The 22,920-nt window shown below is 35.3% G+C and overlaps 1 protein-coding gene across 1 annotated transcript; it reads left to right on the forward strand.

Moving 5' to 3' along the window:
• Positions 1-3,278: 3,278 nt before the first annotated feature.
• LOC132273644 (probable methyltransferase PMT24) lies at positions 3,279-13,926 on the forward strand. Its single transcript, XM_059774631.1, has 9 exons — positions 3,279-3,511; positions 6,858-7,955; positions 8,045-8,194; positions 9,965-10,235; positions 10,324-10,434; positions 10,573-10,747; positions 12,432-12,704; positions 13,103-13,297; positions 13,407-13,926. The coding sequence occupies exons 2-9, from the start codon at positions 6,888-6,890 to the stop codon at positions 13,633-13,635; spliced, it is 2,472 nt and encodes an 823-aa protein (XP_059630614.1). The 5' UTR covers positions 3,279-3,511; positions 6,858-6,887; the 3' UTR covers positions 13,636-13,926.
• Positions 13,927-22,920: the final 8,994 nt, after the last annotated feature.

Below are 22,920 nucleotides of genomic sequence, written 5' to 3' on the forward strand. Positions count from 1 at the left end.
TTTAATCTATACAATTATTATGATTAAAATAGAGAAGTACTTTAATAATTTATATAATGAGTAGTTATAGATTTTTTTTTATTTATAACTAAAAATATTAACATATATAATATCATTATTGTTGTTGGCATTCTTGCCATCGTGCTCTCACAATACTTTAATTTTTCTTTTTTCCCATGCTCCCAAGACTTGTTGATAGAGATTTGTATATAATTCTAAATAATTTTCTATAAACACCATCTTTAGGTTTTGTTTGGTTGGATGGAAATAGTAAGAAAAGAAAGGAAATATAAATTTTTAAACATTTTAGGAGTTTGGTTAGTCAGGGAAGGAAAATTTTTGACGAAAATCAGTTCCAGAACTACCTAATTTTTTCATAAAATTTTCTTGCAAAAAACATAAGAAAATTTTGATTTACTAAAAAAGTTTTGTGAACTTACAATATTATCATTTCTTTTATGGTAAATTACATACTATTTAAATCATAAAATAATAATTTTACATAATTTTCTTGATTTTTTTTGAAGTGTTAACTAAACTGACTTGAAAACTTAATTTCCGTTCACTTCACTTCACTTTCTTTTTTAAAAAAAAATTTAGGGGTCTCCGCCCACATAGGAGGATAGAAATATTGGGTCAAATGCAAAAAACACCCCTATAGTATGCTTACAGTGCATATTGCACCCCTCCAGTGCAAAAAACACCCCTAAACTATGATATTTGTGCAAATATGTCCTATTTACAAAAATTGGACTAAAATGCCCTTAGCAACACATTTTATAATATATATAAAAAAAAAAAAATTATTTTGTGAAAGGACTAAAAAGGGTTTAGCCCTTTTCTTCTTCTTCATCAGCCATCCCTTGCCGCCACACCCACATAATCCCAATCCCAACCCATACCCAACAGAGGATTGGTTCCTCACCTTGTCGCTGGAATCTGCAATTCTCTACCGTCAAACTTCTGTTTTCTCTCAGACTACTCAATTTGGGCCTCTGCTAGAGAACTCTGCGAAATCAGAGGATTAGTTCCTCAACGCCCTTAACTGGAATTTGGATTTGGGTGGTGAGTGGTGAAGCAACGGCTTGAGTGGCGAGCTTGGAACGGAGTACTTGGCTGTGATGGGTCGGCGCGGCACCGGCAGGCAAGGAGAAGATGGGCTCGGCTATGTTGAGGGACGGCTGGTGAGGTGAAGATCGGCTGTGATGGAGGCTGCAGCGAGCAAGAGAGAGCTTGGTGATGTGGCTCGGTCGTGATGGAGGCGGCAACGAGTAAGAGATGGAGAACGGTAAGGAGAGCTCGGCCGGTGGAGGGCTGGACTGAATCAGTTGCCGGCGACCAACGGGCTGTGACGGTGAACTCGCGGTGGTGAACTGCGGTCGGCTGTGAAGAGGACCTGGGCACAGTGATGGCTTCATGCACACATGATTATGAGATGTAAATACTTTGAATTCTGTAATACTTAAAAAAAAAAAAACTTCGAATTCTATAATGCAACTAATAAGGATGACCATCTTACTTGCCTGAATTCCTTGACTTTTGCAATTGAGGATACTTTGATTTGGTTTTCATATAAATCAATGCACCAGCACATACTTTTCAGTCTTTATTGGCCTTTGTGATTCAGCTGATTCTTGTACAATATTGAATGAAGCACGAATTCATGTATCTCAGTGGCTTTGCACAATATTGAATGAAGCACGAATTCATGTATCTCAGTGGCTTTGCAATTGAGTTGCTTTACTTGGTGTATGCGAAACTGTTTTGAGTGCCATAACCTGTACCATCGTGGCATAGGAGTATTTTTCTCTTTGGAACCTAATGAGATTTGGGAAGTGATTCTTTTACTGGTATTTTTTTAGGTTAAAAGGTAAGCTTGGTTGTTTTACTGGTTGTTTAACGAACTGGCTTTCCCAATCTCACGAACTCGCCCGGTGGTTACCATTTTAGGGGTGGAGAATTAGGTTTGGTAGGGATATTTTTGGTAGAGTAAAAGGGTAAAATGGGTATTATATTAATTGAGGGGTGTTTTTGCACAAATTGAAAAGAATATGGGTGTTTTTTGTACACCTTTTTAAACAGGGGGTAAAAATGCTATGAAATGTATACTTTAGGGGTGTTTCTTGCACTTACCCCTAGAAATATTTTGGGTCCACTACTATATTTCTCTATTGTTAAAGGTTTAATAATAGAAAACAAATTTTTTTTTAGGAAGATTATAATATATAAATAAAAAAATTTTGGGGCCTGGCAAAAAGAATGTGAGAAAGGATACAAATCTTTGGCCCACTTTCAAATCTCTCTACTTGTTGAGTCTAAAGGAAATAATTGTTTTTAGGAAAGTTATAAAAAAAAACTTTACCAATAACTCAAATTTTTAAAAAAATTCAAGGTTTGAGAGAGTCTCAGGATTTTTTGGCCTCGAAGAGCTCAGGATTTTTGGGCCTCAAAGAGCACCTGAGAAAAGCTTTTAGGGTTTTTGAGACACGGGAATTACCTCTGGGTTTGGTGGACATGAGAAAAACTTTAATCTCAGAATGTTTCGGTCTTGAGGGCTAATCCTTGAGGTTTGGTGAGCTTGAGAGGGTGTCAGAGGTTTTTTCTTATTTACTGAGGTTTGTAAAATTGCATATATTAACCCTGCTCAAATCCTTGTCGTCCTGCTCGACTGTTCTTATTTATTTATTTATTTATTTATTTATTGTAGTGTGTATATCTATATACATATATATCTATATAAATGTTATATAAATATATAAGAGGGTTAGCTTTGGTCTGTCGGTGCATGGTTGTGTTGTCAATCACCATCCTCGGTGGCCATCATCTCAACATCTTCCACATGGTTAGAATTAATAAAGTCCTTGCATTATTGAATGGGGGCTTAAAGTCTGTACAACCAAATTTTTTCCAAACTCTACAATCTCTCTTCTCTAAGTTGAAATCTTCCGATTGGCCCCACATCTTGCAAACAATAATGGTCTTCACAGTTCACATCTTGAAAATTTGCGCATTCAAATCTAAACCTAATTTCATAAAGACATGATTGCCCCCACAAACGCTTTGTTGTCATAGAATCATTGGATTTTTGCTTTCCAATTGGCACAATTTATAGATCTCCTCAAACAGTCAAACGCTTCATATTTACAAAAAAACCATTTGCAAATCTCACAAAATTACACTTCCAACCGACATTTTTATTCTTTTATTATTTTCCAACTTGCTCTGGTTTTGCAAGAGTACGGCAAGTCGGCAAATGGTCTCTCTCTCTCTGGTATATTCTAATATAAACTTTGTTTAAACACGGAGTGATGGGTCATGGCTCGTGAGTTAAATGACTGTTACCTCTCTCTCTCCAGAAGTAAAGGGAACAGATATTTTCTCTGCTATAAAGCCTATATATCTTCAATTCTCAACTGACATGCTTCCTCAACTCTCTCTCTTTTTGTAGAAAATGAGCTTAAACCCCCTTCAATAGATCCATAACGAATCAGTCTCTGCCAAGTAAGAAGAGGTACTTCTTGTTCCTAAAATCACAAGACTCTCTGTGTTTTCTTTTTTGTATATATATATATTTGTATTAATATTCGATTGTATGAATCTAGTGCACATTTTTTGAAGTTTGTTTTTATGGGTTGTTCCCTTTTTGCTAGTATGTGATTTTTGGTTCAATGTTTTGTACTGATGGGTTAGATTCAATTGATGTTAATTTGCTCTTTAGATCTTGGTCAAAAGTTGATTGATTTAGTTCAAACTAACTCCCATAGAAAGTTACTTTTTTGATCTTATTGGTCATTTATGGTTCACTTTCTTCTCTTAAAGCTTAGTTTTTTATTTTGGACACCTTATTTAATATGGTTCCATAATTACCGATTTGGAAAATGAATTACACAGCTATTAGTATCTCGAATTTGGGGAAAAAGAATTTTGGTGGACAATGTTGAGCTAAATTCAGAAATTCAGCTGATAGTTGGAAGATCTTGTTTGGGTGCCGCAGAGGGTGTCTGTTTTTCTATTTTAAAATTTTTTTTTTATTATTCTGCTAGAAATTAATACATAGCATGTGATTTCATTACTTTCATTATTATCACCTGTTTCTTATTAATTTGATCTTGTATATGTAGATCTTAGTATAGAAATTAAATAAGTTGTATTATTGTCTTATTTAATAGATGCATAAACATAAAACTTTATACTCATGTAAACGTTGTGTCCATGTGATACTCTTTTAGGATTTAATGTGTTGATGTATTAGTGTTGTATCCTGTCTATGTCCCATGTCCGTGTCAGTGCTACTTAGAAAAAGAAAGAGGGGTGAAGAAACTCTATGAGTTCTAGAACTTGTAATCTCACTATTTTTTTCCCTAGCAAATATGCCATACGCTCACTTTGCCCGTGTAGGGACTTGAGCACTCAACCTTTTACGTTGAGAAGTAGATGAGATACCACCCGGCTATAACCCTTGAGGTTGTAAGTTCACCATGAGTTATTTATAAGCACATAACTATATCACTAACTATGTCATCATAGGTAATGGTAAGTGGCCATAAAGTCTTGATTGGTATCAATGATGGTGATCATAGATAAACATTACTGTGACCCTAAAAGGCCCCAAATGTTACATTTAATGTATAAGGGAGGTCGAGTGAGGAGGTCATCACTTTAATCGAAGTCTTCTTCTACATCATATTCTCTTATGATGGCTAATGTAAAGGATCAAGAGGGCATGCATTTGAGTTTGGAGCTTTTGTGTGAAACCTTGTGAGTGATTTTTAAAACTAATATCTTATTCAAATCGATGTAATTCATGTCTAAGATCTTTGGAGTATATAGTGATTTAAACTATAAGTTACACATAGAAATGATTTGATGTATGCTTTCTCGCACTTTTTTTTTTTTTGATAAGTAAATATGTATTAGAAAGCCTTCAAAAGGGGAACATATCCCGAATCCTTTCTCACACTCCATTCTGACATTTTTTTATTATTGAAGAATTTCTTTCAACGTTGGTTTTTTCCATCCAGCATATTCTTTGTGTACATCTAATATACTGTTGTTTTTATTTTATTTTTAGTTTCACACACATACACCATACAAACTAATAACTAATAATTTTCAAGAACCAACATGGTTTACTAGTGTATTTAATGATTATTACCTATTAATTTCACTTTTTTGTTTTGGATTAACAATCCTATTATTGTAATACTTACAAACAGAAAGTGTGTAGAAACTTATAACATATGCTAACATGTATATAAATACTCACAACTGATATAGTTTGTATAATGCTCACATGTTTAAATGACATTTGCACCTTTTATTTCTTAGAGAGACATAATTTCTTTTCAATTGAGATATTTAAAAATATTGTTGAAAAGATGTATACGATGTTTATATTTGTGCTAGAAGTTCTATAATGGTAAGTGCTTATACCCAAAAATCACAACATTTGCATGTGGCAAGAAGAAATTCCCAACGGTCTTGACAATTAGAAAATTTCATGCAAGGAATGCTTAACACAAGCAGTTGGTGGGATGATTCAAATGCAGAGTATGAATACATCAATTTAATTAAAAAATCGGTCACAAGGAATATGGCATAATTTTTTTTGTTTTAAAATGAGACCTAAATGAAGTCAGGCAAAATATGATATCGAAGAGGTTAATTAAATTTAAAGCAAATGTGTCCGGCCAATTTAGGTACAATCATCCAACATGTTTATGCCAAATTATGTCATTTTCAGTATTGTGCTATGTAGACCGATTAGGACAATTCAGCATAGGGATTTTAGTACTTAGACACTTATTAAAATTTTAAGATAATTCGAAAGCCCGGTTTGATATGCAAATCATTCTAAATCTTATGATTGGAAATATGAAATCGATCAAGTCAATACTTGATTCAATGTAATTTGGATGCAGAGTAAATAGTTGATACAAGACCGGTTTAGTATATAAATCGGTCATAATTCTTGGAGTATGATTTGAAGGAAAAGAAGGAAGTACGTTGTTTTAATTGTACAAAGTGGTAGACAGATTTGGTTAAAATTGGTAAGGTGGGTTCATTGCATATTTAAAAAGTTAATATTTTAGAGGACAAAAGACTAGGTACTTTTATTTTATACTCATTGTCATTCCAAATTGTATCTTTTTCAATTGTTAGAAGTCCTCATTTTGAGGCAACAATGACCTTAACGGAAGGGGCATCCGTAGTTTATTACATTGCTTGCATAAGACCAATAATGTCTGATTGGTACAGACCAATTGTGTTAGTTAGGGATATTTTGTACTGACATACAGAGTCCACTTGGGACTCTGGCAGACCCACGCAAACAGACCAAACCGTATGTGCCCAATTACCTTTTTTTTTCCCCCTTTTCATAAGTGAGTTGATTTCCATTTCACAGAATAGAACATTCAGTACAATGGAATGAGGTTTGGGGCATACCCCAGCAAACACATGTGAATGAATTGAAAAAGACCATTTCCAGTAGAATGTCAACAGTTCACATTTTTCTCTCTCTATATATTTTTTTACATATTCACACACATTACTTCTTTTCTGGACCCTAAATTGAATGCCTCTTATAGGTTTCTGCTTATGATCTTTGATTTGCTACCCCTGGAGTTAGATCTGAGTGATTGTGGTGGACTTTGGCTGCATGTCTTTCTATTTGTGTCTCTGTGCTAATTCAATTTCTTATTCTGTACTTGATTCATTGCTTTGACTAGTATTTCTCTTTAGTCTCTTGAAAATCCAACTGGTATAAGAAGCAAATTTTTTATTTTTTATTTTTTTTTTAAGTTATTTTTTATTCTGGGTTTTATTATTTATTATTTCTAATTTTCCCTTTTCAGGTACACAGTATTAAAAACTGTACCTAAAACATGGCTTTGGGAAGATATTCCCGTGTTGATGGGAGGAAGTCATCCAATTACTGTTCAACTGTTACTGTTGTCATGTTTGTTGGTGTTTGTTTAGTTGGGGTTTGGATGTTGATGTCTTCATCTGTTGTCCCTGTTCAGAACTCAGACTTGTCTTCTGAGGAGCCTAAAACTGAGGTGAAAGTAGCCGAGAATGATTCTAAGCAATTTGAGGATGGTTCAGGTGATTTACCAGAGGATGCAATAAAAGATGGTAACCCTGAAAATTTTAGGGATAAGAACAACTCTGATATCCAGGACAGTCAAAATTTAGTTGAAAAAGAGTCTGAGAATACTTCCGGGGGAATGCAGGAAGAAGAGTTTGTGAAGGAAAATGCTGAAGAGAAAAGTGAGCCTGAAGAGGAATCCAAGAGAGAGGATGAAAATGATAGAGATGTAAAAAAGGAAAATGATGAATCTAATCCAAGAGATGGGGAATCAAATTCAGGAGATACAAATACACAGGGCGGTGAATCAAATGGAAGTGAGCAGCAAGAATCGGAGGACAGCTCAAGTGAGAATAAAACAAATTTGGATGATGGTGAGAAAAAATCAGATACAGAGGATCCAAAGCAAGAAGATGAAGTGGACAAGCAGAGCGACGAGAATGTTGGAGAAAATCAAGATAAGAGTTCAGAAGAAAGCTCCGGTGAAAACAAGATGGAAGACCAGGCAAAGGACCATGCTGCAAATGAGGTCTCCACTGCTGGGGCTCAGTCTGAGATTTTGAAAGAAACTAACACTCAGAATGGGGCTTGGTCAACTCAAGCAGCTGAGTCTGAGAATGAGAAGGAATCACAAAAATCTTTATTGTCCAAGGACCAAAGTGGCCATATGTGGAAACTTTGTAATGTCACTGCTGGGCCAGACTATATTCCCTGTCTTGACAATGTGCAAGCTATTAGAAAGCTTACAAGTACAAGACACTATGAACATCGAGAAAGACACTGCCCAGATGAAGCTCCAACTTGCCTTGTCCGTCTACCTGAAGGATACAGACGCTCAATTAGCTGGCCTAAAAGCAGGGAACAGGTATCTCTTATTTCCACTGATTCATATGAAAAACCTCTTCTAGTTGTAGATTGTCCTGGTTAAAGCGAGCTACTCAACTCAATTTGCAGATATGGTACTATAATGTTCCCCACACCAAGCTTGCAGAGGTTAAAGGTCATCAAAATTGGGTAAAAGCTGATGGTGATTACCTTACTTTTCCTGGTGGTGGGACTCAGTTTAAGCATGGTGCCCTTCATTACATTGATTTTATCCAACAAGTTAGTCCTCGTTAATTCCGCCATACTGCCTTTGCTGTCCATATATTATTTGTTAATTCTGCCATGCTTCCTTTTCTGCCCATAAAATTTCATAGTATTCTCATTCTTAATTTGTTCATGATGCATTGTGTGGTACATGTATGATACATTATTTTGCTGTGTCTATATGCATTTGTGCGTTTAAGCTGTTCTCCGGGTTTTATTGCCAAACATAGAAAGAACCATTTAGTAATGTGTTGTGTTAATTATATACATCTCGACATAAAAACTTTTGGGGAGAATTTTGAGCTTCTTTGTACCATGTTTTGCATGAGGTATAGGGTAACTTGTCACAACTAATTTAAAAGCTCTAATATTCATTCTTACTATCAATACATTTGTGCATATATTAGAAACAGCACATTGCAATCCTTCACTCTTGGTTTGTGACTTGCGACAGAAAGTCATCTGAACTAACATAGATGAAGGGTAACTTGTCGCAACTGACTTAAAAGCTCCTATATTCATCTTACTATAAATACATTTATGCATATATTATAAAAAGGATAACATGCTCATTATATGTTGACTAAAGGTTCACTATGGTTCCTTGCCCACTGCAATCCGAACTCTTGGTTTTTGACTTGAGACAAAAATAAGTCATCTGAACTAACATAGATGAAGTGATATATATATATATAGAACTTGTATTTTCAAATATTTTTGTATTTAATTCTGTATATTTGGGTGCCACTGTTGGTACAATAGCAGAAGCTTAGGCTGCCAAGCATGAGAAAACCAATTTGAGTCTGAGAGTAACCACTTAGTGAAAAATTATACCAAAAGTTAGGTTTCTATCCAGTCTATTACTGACTTGTTATTTCTTTGAAATATTTTATCTCAGTGAATAGAAGGAAAGAAAATTGATATAGTTATATTACTTGACTTCAACTTTCTATGAATACCTAACAAACCCTAAATATCCCTGATATCATCTTTTGTAACATTGGATTTCAAATCCATTGTCAAATCTCTGTTTCAGTTAGCGCGATGGGTGACTAGACCCCTTTTCACCATTATTTCATGTCATTTCATATTTCCAATGAAGATTCGCATTGATGCATCTGTAACTATTAAAATGATTTCCCCCCTTCCTCTTTTCTTTACTTGTGCATGCAATCTGAAACTGTTTGCTTATTCTCTGTGGTATTTCGATAGCCTTCGTTGAAAACCCTATGACCATCTCAATTTTTAATATTCCTCATTACGTCACCTATTGCTTTGGTTGCCTGTGGAAAGTAAGATTCCCACAACTTACCCAAAACTTTCATGCAAAAAATACATGAAAATGATACTTTCTTGTTGCCTTTCATATTCTTCAAATCATAAAATGATATTTTCTTATACAATTTTCCATCCTAATTCCTAACCAAATACATGCAAGAAAATTATTTCCTTTCATTCTCTTTACTTTCATTTTCCAACATCATTCTCTTCCTAACCAAATGGAACATGCTGTCTTCTGCTTTTATCTTTTATTTTGTGTCTTGTTCATCTCTTTTTATTATTGTTTCCTGTGCTTGTGATGAATTGTTGTTTTTTCATGGCTTCCGCCTTCTACAACTTATATATAATTCTATTTTCACCATCTTGACGTCCGTTTTAGCATGCTCTTTTATACCTAATGTTTTCCACCCGACTTCTTCTTTCTACTAAGCAACACTGCTCAATTGCCATGAAGTTTCTAATCTTGTTTGTATGGTTGAAATTTTGAATCTTTCTCTACAACAGTCTCTTCCTGATATTGCATTGGGAAAAAGAACCCGTGCAATACTGGACATTGGGTGTGGGGTGGCCAGCTTTGGAGGATATCTTTTTGAAAGAGATGTACTTGCAATGTCATTGGCTCCCAAGGATGAGCATGAAGCCCAAGTGCAATTTGCTCTCGAAAGGGGCATCCCTGCTATATCAGCTGTTATGGGTACCAAGAGACTACCCTTTCCCAGTAAAGTCTTTGATATTGTTCATTGTGCACGGTGCAGAGTCCCTTGGCACATTGAAGGTGACTGTTTTCATCTTTTTCAGACAGTAGCTTTATTTTAGTAAAGATTTTTTGTTGGCCTTGAAATTTATTTTAAGGAGCACCGCAGGTGGTAAACTTCTATTGGAGCTGAATCGTCTCTTGCGACCTGGTGGTTACTTTGTGTGGTCTGCTACTCCGGTTTACCGAAAGGTGCCTGAAGATGTTGGCATTTGGGAAGGTAGCTTGGTCATTATCCTCATTTATGTTTCTATTTTGCGAAATATTGTGGATTGATTTCAAGTGCCTTTTTGGTTTCGTTCCGTGTTCTTCTTCCTACAGTTCATAGTCATTGTTATGTTTTGTAAATTGATGGCAGCTATGTCTAAACTAACAAAGGCAATGTGCTGGGACCTGGTGGTGATTAATAATGATAAATTGAATGAAGTTGGTGTTGCAATATTCAAGAAACCAACCTCCAATGACTGCTATGAGAAAAGACCACAGAATGAGCCTCAGATGTGCAAAGAATCTGATGACCCAGATGCCGCCTGGTAATATTTTCTGTAATCTCTGTTTCTAAGTTATTGTATTTATTACTGCATCTGGGGTCTGTAGACCTGTCAATGGATCGGATTTTGATCTAAATCCGATCCGATTATCCGGATATGAATTGAATAAAAAATTCGATAATCCGATAACAATCCGAATCCAGTCCATTACCTTAACAAATCAGATATGGATTATAGGTAATCCGATCGGACAGTGATCCGAACCAATTAAAATTATACATATATATTTATTACATTACAATATACTATATATGAATGTTATATGTATGAGTTATATACTATCAAATTTATATATATTAATTATCTACCATTATATTCATTTGGTTGCTTAGTTTTATTATGCACCATCCTATATATTAACAATTCTCCACTCCATCTAACTTATAATTAGACATGTTAGGGACAATATTTTAATCCGATTCCAAATCCAATTCGATCTGAATCGGAGCCAATAAAGATATGGATTGGAACATTCAATACGATAAACCGTTAGCGATCCAAATCCGATAATCCGCTAGCTAAAGAAATCGGATATGGATTTAGTCGATCCGATCCGTTGACAGGCCTAGGGGTCTGCGATACAAATTTAGGCTATGATAAGTAAAAAGTACTGTAAATCTGGTCAGAAAGTATTTGATAACAGATTTTCCAAAAATGAATTGGGTAAAATATAAAGTTTACTGCACATGAATAAACTTGCTACATATACTTTTGCGTAGGTCTACTGTGGCACTGCTTTAGTATTTTAATACTTGATTCTGTAATAAATGTGCCTATGGACTCTATAGAAACCTGAACATAGTCTTATTGGAACATTTGCTATGAGTATGCTTTTTCGTGTTCAAATCTGTCCATTGTATTATATTATACGTAAAGTGAGAAACACAAGTTGGTAGCAACACGAGGTGATCGCCATAATCATTAAAATAAAATTAAGATAAGTTCATGTATTGGAATGTGTAATCCTTCTATTTTAACAGGTTCCAAGTAAAATAAAGATACAAATATTCATGCTATCAAAAAGATGGTTAATTTCTTCAAACCCTTCTTTGAAAGCAATGGACTCACCAATTAACTTTGGATGGTCAAATATCCTGTTAATATTCATTCAAAACAAGATTGCATGGCACAGATATATTGTTATACTAAACTAAAAGTAAAGACCTCCTCTCTCTCTCTCTCTCTCTCTCTCTGCCCGTCTCTGGTTTCCCCCTCCCCCCCTTTTTTCAGGGGCAGGGCCTGGGGGTTTGGATATATTTGCTCTCAATAATGTGATTAATGCATCAGGAGTGCTAAAAATTATATGAAGTGGATACCACATTTCCTTTTGTCCTTCGTTTTTTAGTTTTGTGCGCTAAAGTTGCTAGTTGTTACCTTGGGACTTGGGTAGAAGATGTGCATTTTATGTCATTTGGTTAAAGGAAAACAGGGAATATTGTACACTGACGAACTACTAAAGCATGCTCATCACCTGATCTTTGATAAATAAAGCTGCTGCTGTTAGAAAGTAGCCTTTTCTTTTTGAACAATGTACTGCCTCCAAAGGGTGCTTCATTTGGCTACTGAAGCCCCTCTTTTATTGAAGCAAACACTTTGTTAGTTGTCTTAACGAATTTTCTTCTCAACACAGATGCCTAAAATTGTTCTATATATTCTTTGAATTCAGGAATGTACTACTTGAGGCATGCCTGCACAAAGCTCCAGCTGATGCATTAGAGCGTGGGTCGCAGTGGCCAGAGCAATGGCCGCTAAGGTTGAAAAAACCACCTTATTGGTTGAAGAGTTCTCAGGTTGGAGTTTATGGCAAAGCAGCTCCAGAAGACTTTGCTGCTGATTTTAAGCACTGGAAACATGTTGTGTCCATGTCATACTTAAATGGTTTGGGAATCAACTGGTCTTCAGTGAGGAATGTCATGGACATGAGAGCTATATATGGAGGGTAAGCATTTGAAATTCTATTAAACATTTCTAGGATGAAATTTGTCATCCATGGCAGGCCCTAATTAGTTGCACTTAACAAATTGTGCTTTTGGTAAGAATGAATGGGGTGGGGGATGCATTACGTCTTTACATGATACCAAAATTAGTTTATTTGCAATACATTAGACGGAGTAGTCATTCTTGTTCACTCAAAATGACCGGCCTGCTCCTCTGTACCGTGTTGTGGCACACTAAATATAAAATGAATTAACTATGACATCGTGAACAGGGAAGGATATGATTTCTTTTCTTTTATTTTCATCACTGCATCTTTATATAGAATTTTCTTTCAAGTGAAGAATATTATGCTCATATTTCTAACTGTATTGTGTTTATTCTTAATCCGAATGCTTCCAGATTTGCTGCAGCACTGAAAGACCTGAAAGTGTGGGTTATGAATGTTGTTCCAATTGATTCACCAGACACACTTCCAATAATATATGAACGCGGCTTGTTTGGGATATACCATGATTGGTGTGAATCATTCAGCACTTACCCCCGATCTTACGATCTTATACATGCAGATCATATCTTCTCTGATACCAAGAAAAGGTTTGTAATAAAAATTAAATATTCTTTGTTGCTTTAGCCCTCAGAAAAGATGCTCAACAATAATTCCATTTAACTTGATATATATATATATATATTTTCCTGGCCACAGGTGCAAGCTTGCTGCAGTGATTGCAGAAGTTGATAGGATTCTAAGGCCAGAAGGGAAGCTGATAGTGCGGGACAATGTTGAGACCATAGCGGAGGTGGAGAACATGGCAAGGTCTCTGCAGTGGGAGATCCGATTGACGTATTCAAAGGACAGTGAAGGATTGTTGTGTGTTGAAAAGACATTATGGCGTCCCACAGAGGCAGAGACAATTACTTCAGCCATTGCATGATCGTAATCTTTTAATTACCAGCATTGAAAATTCAATGCAGTTGCTATTAGATATATATATTTTTTGTTTTCTCCACCAGCTCTTAAGGATGCAATGGCAATAGTTTCTCATTACACTTTGTATAATTTATATTGGTCGATTGTTCTTGTAATACCTCTCAGTTTGGCCACCATTTTTCCATCTTTTATTCCCTTCAATTATAGGGATTTGGAAACCAGAGTTTTAACTGTAAAATAACACTATCGTATTACATGAATCAATGAATGTTGTATTCTAAATTCTTAAAGAAAATTCCCCACGTTTTTTTTTTATTATTTCAAATATTGTTGCTCTATGAGGAATTGTAACGACACTTGAAGTTCTAGATGCAATATTGTCTGAGAACGGTTGTGATTTCAACTAGGAAGTCAACTTATCATAAAATTGTTGTAGCTTCTGAAAATAGTTCTCTGGCTATGGTTCTTGTTCTTGATGGCTGTTGTCAGCGTTCTAAATTTGCATACTAATCCTTGAAAGACTACAATAATTCTAAGTCTCTCTCTATGCTTTTTTCCTTCCAATGCAAAATACTAAAAAAGATGGGCAAATCCAGTGCACAAAGCTCGAGGGGTCTGGAGAAGGTTAGATATACCACAATTTTACCTCCACATACGGAGAGGCTAAATCCTTATTTTGAATCCGTGACGTTTTCATTGTATCAAGCTCACCCCTCTTCGAATGCAAAATACCATATTCCAAAAATCAGCCAGAACAGTTTGCGTTTTCTGCCTATGAAATTAGCTGCTCTCTAGCGTCTATTTTTTTTTTTTTTTTTTGTTAAAATACTCTCTAGCATCTTGATTAAGAATGGGGCATAGATCTATCACTGGCCTTAAATCCTGGAGCTTGTTTTTCCACCTAGTGGCATCCTCTTTACTGATTACTGGCCCTGCTGAGGCATGTTCAACTACTTCCCATACATGATTAGGCTTGTCAACGGATTGGATCGACTAAATCCATATCTACTTTCTTTAGCTAACAAATTATCGGATTTTGATCGCTAACGGTTTATCGGATTGAATGTTCCAATCCATATCTTAATTGGCTCGAATTCGGATCGGAATGGATTTAGAATCGAATTAAAATATATATAAGTTAGATTGAGTGGAGAATTGTTAATATACAAGATGATGCATAATATAACTAAGCAACCAAATGAATATAATGGTAGATAATTAATATATATAAATTTGATAGTATATAACTGATATATATAACATTCATATATAGTATATTGTAATGTAATAACTATATATGTATAATTTTAATCAGATTGGATCACTCTCCGATCGGATTACTTATAATTCATATCCGATTTGTTAAGGTAACGGATTATTGGATTCGGATTGTTATTGGATTATCGAATTTTTTATTGAATTTCCGGATAATCGAATTGGATTTGGATCAAAATCCGATCTATTGACAAGTCTATACATTATGGTTATAACAAGAACCTGATAAAATTTTAAACCTGAATACTAATTTGGGAAATTCCGGACATAATAAAATTTGTTATATGAACATGCATATAGGCTTGTAATGCTTATTGTAGATTTTTCTACTGAAATATTTCACTCTTCTCCTTTTATTTAATAATAATAATAGAACTATTAAAGACAAGTATCTTTTTTTGGTTGTAAAATAGTTTTGAAGGGAAGTATTTAATGGATGGTTCTTCCTTTTCAAATCTAATAGTTTCTGCATCTGTTCAAGAATGATGGAGAGTCTGTGATCACCTTCTTTTGCATTGCTCTGTCGGAGTCTTATTTTTGGTCTGTTTGGCATTCAATGGGTTATGCCCCGGACTTCAAGGGATTTGGAGGGGCCACAGGGTGGGTTCATACTCGTGACTCTTGGAGGATGACCCCCCTCTGTGCTTGGTGGAATCTTTTGGAAAGAGCGGAATTGTCTACTACAACAACTTTTACCTCTCCCTTTTTTTGAGATTGAGTTTTGGATATTTAAGCTATTCGTTAGCTTGAATTAGCTCTCTGTTTTTTCCTACCAATTTATTCTTTTCTTTCATAGCTGATTGCATTATATATAAATCCTTCAACACTTTTCATGCCTCAAACTCTCCTTCAGCAATCTTTGATAACTTGTACTCTCTCCCTGAGCATGTGAACTCCTCCTTGTCATTGTTTAGCATGGAAATTCAAATAAAACCAGTTTTTGATTCCAGACAAAGCCTTATGTAGTAAAAAGTGTATGTTTGACTATGGCTTTGATTAGGATGAGAAAAAATAAAACAGTAGATATCATTTTACTAACATTAGATGCGGTGGAGTTTGCATATCATTTTACTAGCATTAGATGCCTTGGAGTTTGCATTCTTCTTTTAAGAGAGAGGCTCATTGGAAGCTTGATCTATGTCACTTAGTTGATGTTTGATAATTCAATTCAGTATTTCATTATTATGAATAAATTATACGCTTTTTCAATTAAGTACGTTTGATAGCGCAATAGAGATTCTACTTAAAATAGTAAGATGAAGGAGACCTCAATGATCACTAACATTTAAAATTCAAAAAACATTAAAAAAAAAAATCTTCATATAAATTAGCACTTAAAATTTAGTTCTTAAATTCTTAAATTTTGTTGAGAAATGTAAGCAAAAGTATAGTTTTTTATTTTCTAAAATTAGTTGTAATAATGATGTAAAATAATCAATAATAATATTAGTAAGTCATTATAATTTATTATATTATGTATAAATGACAAAAATACCTAATGGAGAATTGATGTTTTGAATATTATTGTTTTTCTTCAATAAAAGGCATTTGGGTCCAGTAAAGATTAATTCAAACCTAACTCATATATTTAAACAGCTAGAAAACCTCAAACTATAACTCTTAAAATTAATTGATACATTGACAGGTATTTAAAAAAATTAAAAAACCCCATACTTTGGGCGTGTAAGATTGGCCCACCACTTTGATAGAGATGCAAAGTCCACATTCTTCCAACTCCTCATGTCTTGAAAAAACCTGCACAATTAAAGGCTATACTTCATCCAACATTCTATCAACTTGGAGCTTTGTGAGAAGTGAGAAGCTCCTGTTATTGTTTATTATTATTATTATTATTTTTATCTTGTGAGCACCTTCACTAAAAAATAGACAGTGGAAAGCCAGCTTGTCCTGTTATCTCAGGGCCACCTTCACTAGAATAAGGACAGTGAGAAGCCCCTGTCTGTTTTGGTCCTTCTGATTCCATATAAGATCTTCATTACTGTAAGGGGTGCCCCAACAAAAAGGGTAGGGGGGAGGGGGTGCCCAAATGATCACCTATTCCATGAAATATGAATATATGATGATTTCTCACTGACACTGCTGAAACCATTATCTTTTGTGTTAATAAACAATTTTCTCTGTTGGCAAAGAAGCATACAAAAGTGTCTAAGATGCTTCTTTTGGTGCTGCTTAAAAAATTCTCAACCCTTTCTTAATGAGGCTTGTCTGGCTCCTCAGCTACCTGAATATAATTTAAAACCACTCTCCTCATGTTTGTATGATTGAAATTGAAGAATGGAATTACTATCATTGAGGTGGATGGCTGTACGAGGGAATTTTAAAATGACACATGCTTGCTTGTTTACGCTTTGATTTTTTTTTGTTTGATGGTTTAGGTCTGTTGAAGAATTTAACTATTTGAGTTACACCCATTCTAACGGTTTAAATTTTTGCAGTAGATGGTTGTTAACATGGTATTAGTGTAGGTCTCGTGTTCAAATTTAAAATTGAAACACGTGTTGGACCAAAAGAAGGCCCACGTGAGGGGGCGTGTTGAAGGATTTAACCATTTGAGTTACAACATTTCCAACAGCTTAAGCTTTTGGAATGAATGGTTATTAACATGTATCAGAGCAGGCCTTGTATTCAAATCTCACCGTTACTTTGATTTAAAATTGAAACACATTGGACTAAAAAAAGGCCACACGTGAAGGGGCGTGTTGAAGGGTTTAACTATTTGAGTTGCACGTACTCTTTCCAATAACTTAAACTTTTAGAGTAGATGGTTGTCAACAATGTCTATATATATATATATATATATATACACACATCGTATAATGCATCCATGCTTACCAAGGATTTATGCTTTTTGAATGGTTGGTATTGACTTGCTAGTTGCTACACGCATGCATGCCTTGTACTGCCATGACCATGGATGTTTATCAGCAGCATACCGGGGATTTATGCTTTTTGAATGGTTGGTATTGACTTGCTAGTTGCTACATGCATGCATGCCTTGTATTGCCATGACCATGGGATGTTTATCAGCAGCATACCAGATTTCAAAATGTTAAACCTTTGACATGATTTTATAATACAATTATATTCATGTTCCATTTGAATATGTCATGCATAGCAGGTAGTGATGATAGGTATTTGCATTGGAAACAGCATAGGGAAATGTTCTTCATTTGATTATTTGACATATTAAGTGGCATTAGTGATTGCTTCACTTTAGTTAAGTCTGACAACCAAGATATGTTTACCAGGCTTAGAAGATTAAAACCAACCACTGTAGGGACCAATATTCTGAGTGAAACCATTCTTTAAAGCCTTCACTCTCACAACATTCTGCTTCTACTTCTATTAAGATAATCAGGGCAGCAACATGAGCTGCTAACTGTTTAGAATTATTAAATACTCCATTGTCTGCCATTGACACATCTTTCATCAAACAATCAAGTTGGCAGTCTCCATACAATGCTCAACATGTCTGCTGCCACAAACCATCTAAAGCCATCTTTGAAAGTTAAAGGAGGGCTCAGGAGGGCATTTCTTGGGTATTCAACATGTTAGGTTCTTGGAGGCACAAGTTCTTGCTCCTGAGTATTCTTGCTTTCATTGTTCACTCAGAAGCATCAAGATTGCCAAGGGCATACTGGGAACAGATGCTACCCAAGAAGTTCCCCACTCCTTCATCATCTCCCTCCAAAGGAACAAATTCTGTGACTACATCTTCTTCCACAGCTGTCAAACCTACGCGAAACCTCCCTTCCTCCGATGGAAAGGTCTAGTTTTAGTTTCAGGGAAGGGTAGGGTTTCATCTCTCTCTAACTGTAGAAATATACACTGGAAGGAAGGATACAGTTTTTTTTTGCGAATTAATTCATTGCAGTGACGTCTGCTTGTCTATGCGGTCATGAACTGGTCTGCAGAGACAATCCCTTGTAAAGATACCTGAATAGCTGCTATTCATCATTGACCATGGTGATAAACTCATCGGTGTTGATCGCGGGATGGGATGTTACATGGCCACACTAGAAATTTGAGCTTGCTTTGTTTCTTGAAAGGCATTGCTGAATTTGTATGTAAAACGCTTTGATGCCTAGAAATCACCATTCTGGTGATTGTCACTGTATTCTTTCCATGTGCTATATCTTGTAATATGTAGTTTCTCCCGGAATAATATTCGTCTAGCTTAACAGGGTAAAGGGTTATGTAATATCATTAACAGCGTTGAAACTACTTGATACATTCAACATTCAAGCATCTACAACTTGTTGCATTCGTCATTTTTCCTTAAAACTAAAACATCGATCGCAATGACAGACTTCTTGTGCCATAAATCTCTGTAGTACTTCAACTGGTTTGGCTATTCATTTTGCAGAAGCCTCAAAATTCTTTTCTTGATTTTGTACTAGTCAAAAAAGCTATGGATTACTACCTTTATTATCTTTTAGGCCTTTTCTCCTTCCTCAAGTTCCAAGCAGCTTTTGCAAGCTCAGCAACTCATTTGATCTGCTTGATACATCCCTCTTTTTTTGCTCGATCCTCCAGAACTTGAAGTAAGCGACGTTCCAATCAAGAAATGAAGTATGACACTATACTCTTTTATCTATTCGAATTCAACAATATATTGGCAGATTTGTAATCTATGAATGATTTGCGTTGTAGAGTGCATACAAGAGCTGCCACAATTTCTGTTGATATGTTAAAGGCACATTTCCTGTGGTGTGTAGATGAAGAGTATATTTGGTGAAAGAGGGTATTGTTAGTGAAAAACACATAAACCAGAGGGAGAGGGACATACCAAAACTAATGTGTGATTGAGATTGTAAGAAAAGAAATGATCTTATATGTAGTTTGAATAAAGTAATGATGTTTGATAGTGAAATAAGGATTCATGCAACTAACCCCAAAACAGTTAAATAGTATGAGAGCATGTGTCTCTAAGCAACAACCTTAAGAACTGTGAAACATTTGATGGTTAATTTTGGCACAGAATAATCATCTCATTAACCAACTAAGCATTTTGGTTGCTTTGGACTTCATGTTTGCCATTATTATGTTAGTTGCAGGTGTTCCTTTATAAAGTGTATAAGGTGACTTGGCCCTGGTGGCTCGTGAAGTATTCGGTTTAAGATTAGACTCTCACTCAGTGCAAATAATTTCTTTGAGGCTTGTCTCTACAGTTCATACTTCACGACTTACCCAGCTCGTGGTGGGAAGGGGCCTCTGTGGGTCCTTGGGATGAGTTTGGGTGAAGCCCCATAAACCCCCAAGTTAATCTTTCAAAAAAATAAAATAAATATCTGTAGCTGAACTCCTAGGCTGGTATATTGGAAAAAAGGTGATAAAAATGATTTGGAAGAATAAAACACATTAAAAGTGAATACAATACATAATACTGGATGAACTGCTTTAGAAAAACTTTTGAGCCAAAACTCAAACCATAGCGTACTGAATGAGTATGGAATATTTTAGAGGTTTCCAAAGTTCTATAGGACCCAAGCTTGACGAGGAGCAAAGAAAGTGACTTATTTTACTAATTAGGCAATTTTAGGAAAGAATATCATTCAAATCTTCTTGTAACTAGGGTAGTGTCCAGGGGTCTCGTGTGTTTGAATTACTTAATATATTAAAATTCAAAAGTAAAATTGAGTGAATAATAATGATAATTTGAATTTATTCATTCATTCAAAATCAAGTTAGTCAACATATGCGACAAATCACCAATGGCTGTGTAACCTAGTTTTCAAAGGACAAATGGGTGCTTGAATTTCTTGTCAATTAACTGAAGAAGAAGAAAAAAACAGAACCAATAGGAAAGTATCAATAAGCAACATAAGTCACTTCGAACATGACTTTCAACTATTGATATGAATGACACTTTGATAGAATCAGGTATTCATTTTGAATTTAAAATATGTAAAGAAAAAAAAAAAATCTTTATTTTTCCTCTTATTTTTTTTAAATTTAAAATAGACTAGTATCAGGCTATCATTATGCCTCGTCGGATGTTCCTCAAGGTGAGGAGGCTAGCATTGTCCGTGTGAAGTTTCTCATTTTTCCATTTTTTCACTTTCGTGAGTTTTTCAAATTTTCTAAATTTATTTAATTTTAGTACTTCGTTTTGTATGTCACACGGGCGCCGAAGGGCGTTTTAGTCATTTTCTTAAGCCGAGGGTTTTAGAGATTTTTCTTTTTAAGTCATTTTAAGTCATTTAGAGGTGCTGGTGTCATTCTAAAAAATTTTTCGAGGTCGGAACGATTTTCGGATTCGGGAACTTCTCTTGATTTTCTCATTTTAAGTGAGTGGCATTATGGACATTTCACTCATATATTCATATACATGTATCTACATAGTTGGGAAGATATTTTGGAGGATAGAGGAAGCATTACATTAAATGAACAATGGCAAGATTGAAACTTCACCAAAAGTAGAAACCATTGGTGGCATGACAAGTGGCACCCTAAGGGCCAAGGCTTCAATTGTAAGACCAATCCCTCCTTTTCTTTCCTCTCATTTCGTGCATCTCTCTCTAGCTTCCTCTCCCCTTCTCTCATTATATCTATACATCACATATATGCCTATATTAATTCAAGCCTTGATTTGAGGTGTTTGGAGTGAGTTCTAAGGAAGATTAAGAGGAGATAGTTAAGGAGCTTGAGGAGGGCTTCCATTTGGCACCCATATTGCTAGGGTTTGTGTAATACCCCTAATTTTAAAAGGACGGTCCTGTCATTTAATTTAATTATTTAAGTGCGTTTTTCCTAAATTATTTGTTTAATTATTTATTTTTCATTGAATTATGTGTTTTATTTATTTGTTTTTATTTATTTTATTTAACTGACATTTTGTTTAATTTGTGACTGGTTTAATTATGTGCTTATGTGGCTATTTAAATAAATTGTTCTTTTTTTAAATTAACTGTTGTCCGTGTTTTGGTTGTTATGTATATTAGATGTAGGGTTTTATTTTAGTTTTTAATTAATCATATGAGGGATTTAGCTGACTTAGGGTTGGTTTTGTATTAGAATTAGGGTTGTGCTGAAGCCTATAAATACAGTATTATACGTTGGTTTAGGGTTACAAACAAAACTCTATTCACTACGGTGAGACAGAGAGAACTTTGAGAGATTTCCAGAGAGGTTCAAGGATAACTAGACGGAGTGCTTCTGGGTTGAACCAAGAGCACCGGAGGTGTAGAACAGGAGTCTCGGACGTGGACGGAAGCTTCAGAGACGGTGGTTTAGAGTTTCAAAACTGAAATTCAAGGCAAGTCTCTGTTCTATTCATTCCCTTTAATTCGTGTTCTGTGCATGCCTAGTTAAACTCCAGGGATTAATCAAGCATTAAAACAAATTAAATTGAAGTTAATATTAATCTTGTAAGCATGTTTGCATCAACTTTTAAATCGTTGCATAAATCTGTTTTTGTGTTAAAAGTTGTTCTCGCTTAAGAATCTGTTTGCATTGGTTTTAATCTTGCTTAACCTTGGTGTATTTGGGATTGGATGCATACTTATAATTAATTCTAGGACATCAATTGAACCCTTAAATAAGTTATAAAAACTATACAGTGACTCTGAACTTCGCCGGAGGCGAAGAAGACGAACAGGTTAGGGTATACGGCTCTCAAAGGAGGAGAGCCGGCTCACCCAAAAGAGGGAGCCAGCTCTAGGGCTTGGAGAGCCGGCTCCACATGAAGTGGAGGTGGCTCCACCAAGGGGAGAGCCGGCTCCTTTGTTTTAGGAGGCGGCTCTACCCTATTTTCTTAGTTTTTCTGTGTTCTGGGTTTGGTTTGGATAGTAGGGGTTGGTTCTAAGTGTTTCCAGATGCTGTGAATAAATAATAGACCCGTTATAGACTTGTAAAAACTCTTAAAAAGTATGTTAATGCTAATATGTTGAAGCATGAAAAATTAGAAGGTTAAACAATAAACCTGTATGGGGGAAGTTGGATAATGAATTGAAACTGCTTACTGTTTTTCTAAAACAATTTGATTTCTTCG

This window comes from Cornus florida, unplaced genomic scaffold (genome assembly GCF_030987335.1).
Source record: "Cornus florida cultivar Cherokee Brave unplaced genomic scaffold, ASM3098733v1 CherokeeBrave_3.0.0_Hap2_Chr09, whole genome shotgun sequence".
Lineage (NCBI taxonomy): Eukaryota > Viridiplantae > Streptophyta > Magnoliopsida > Cornales > Cornaceae > Cornus > Cornus florida.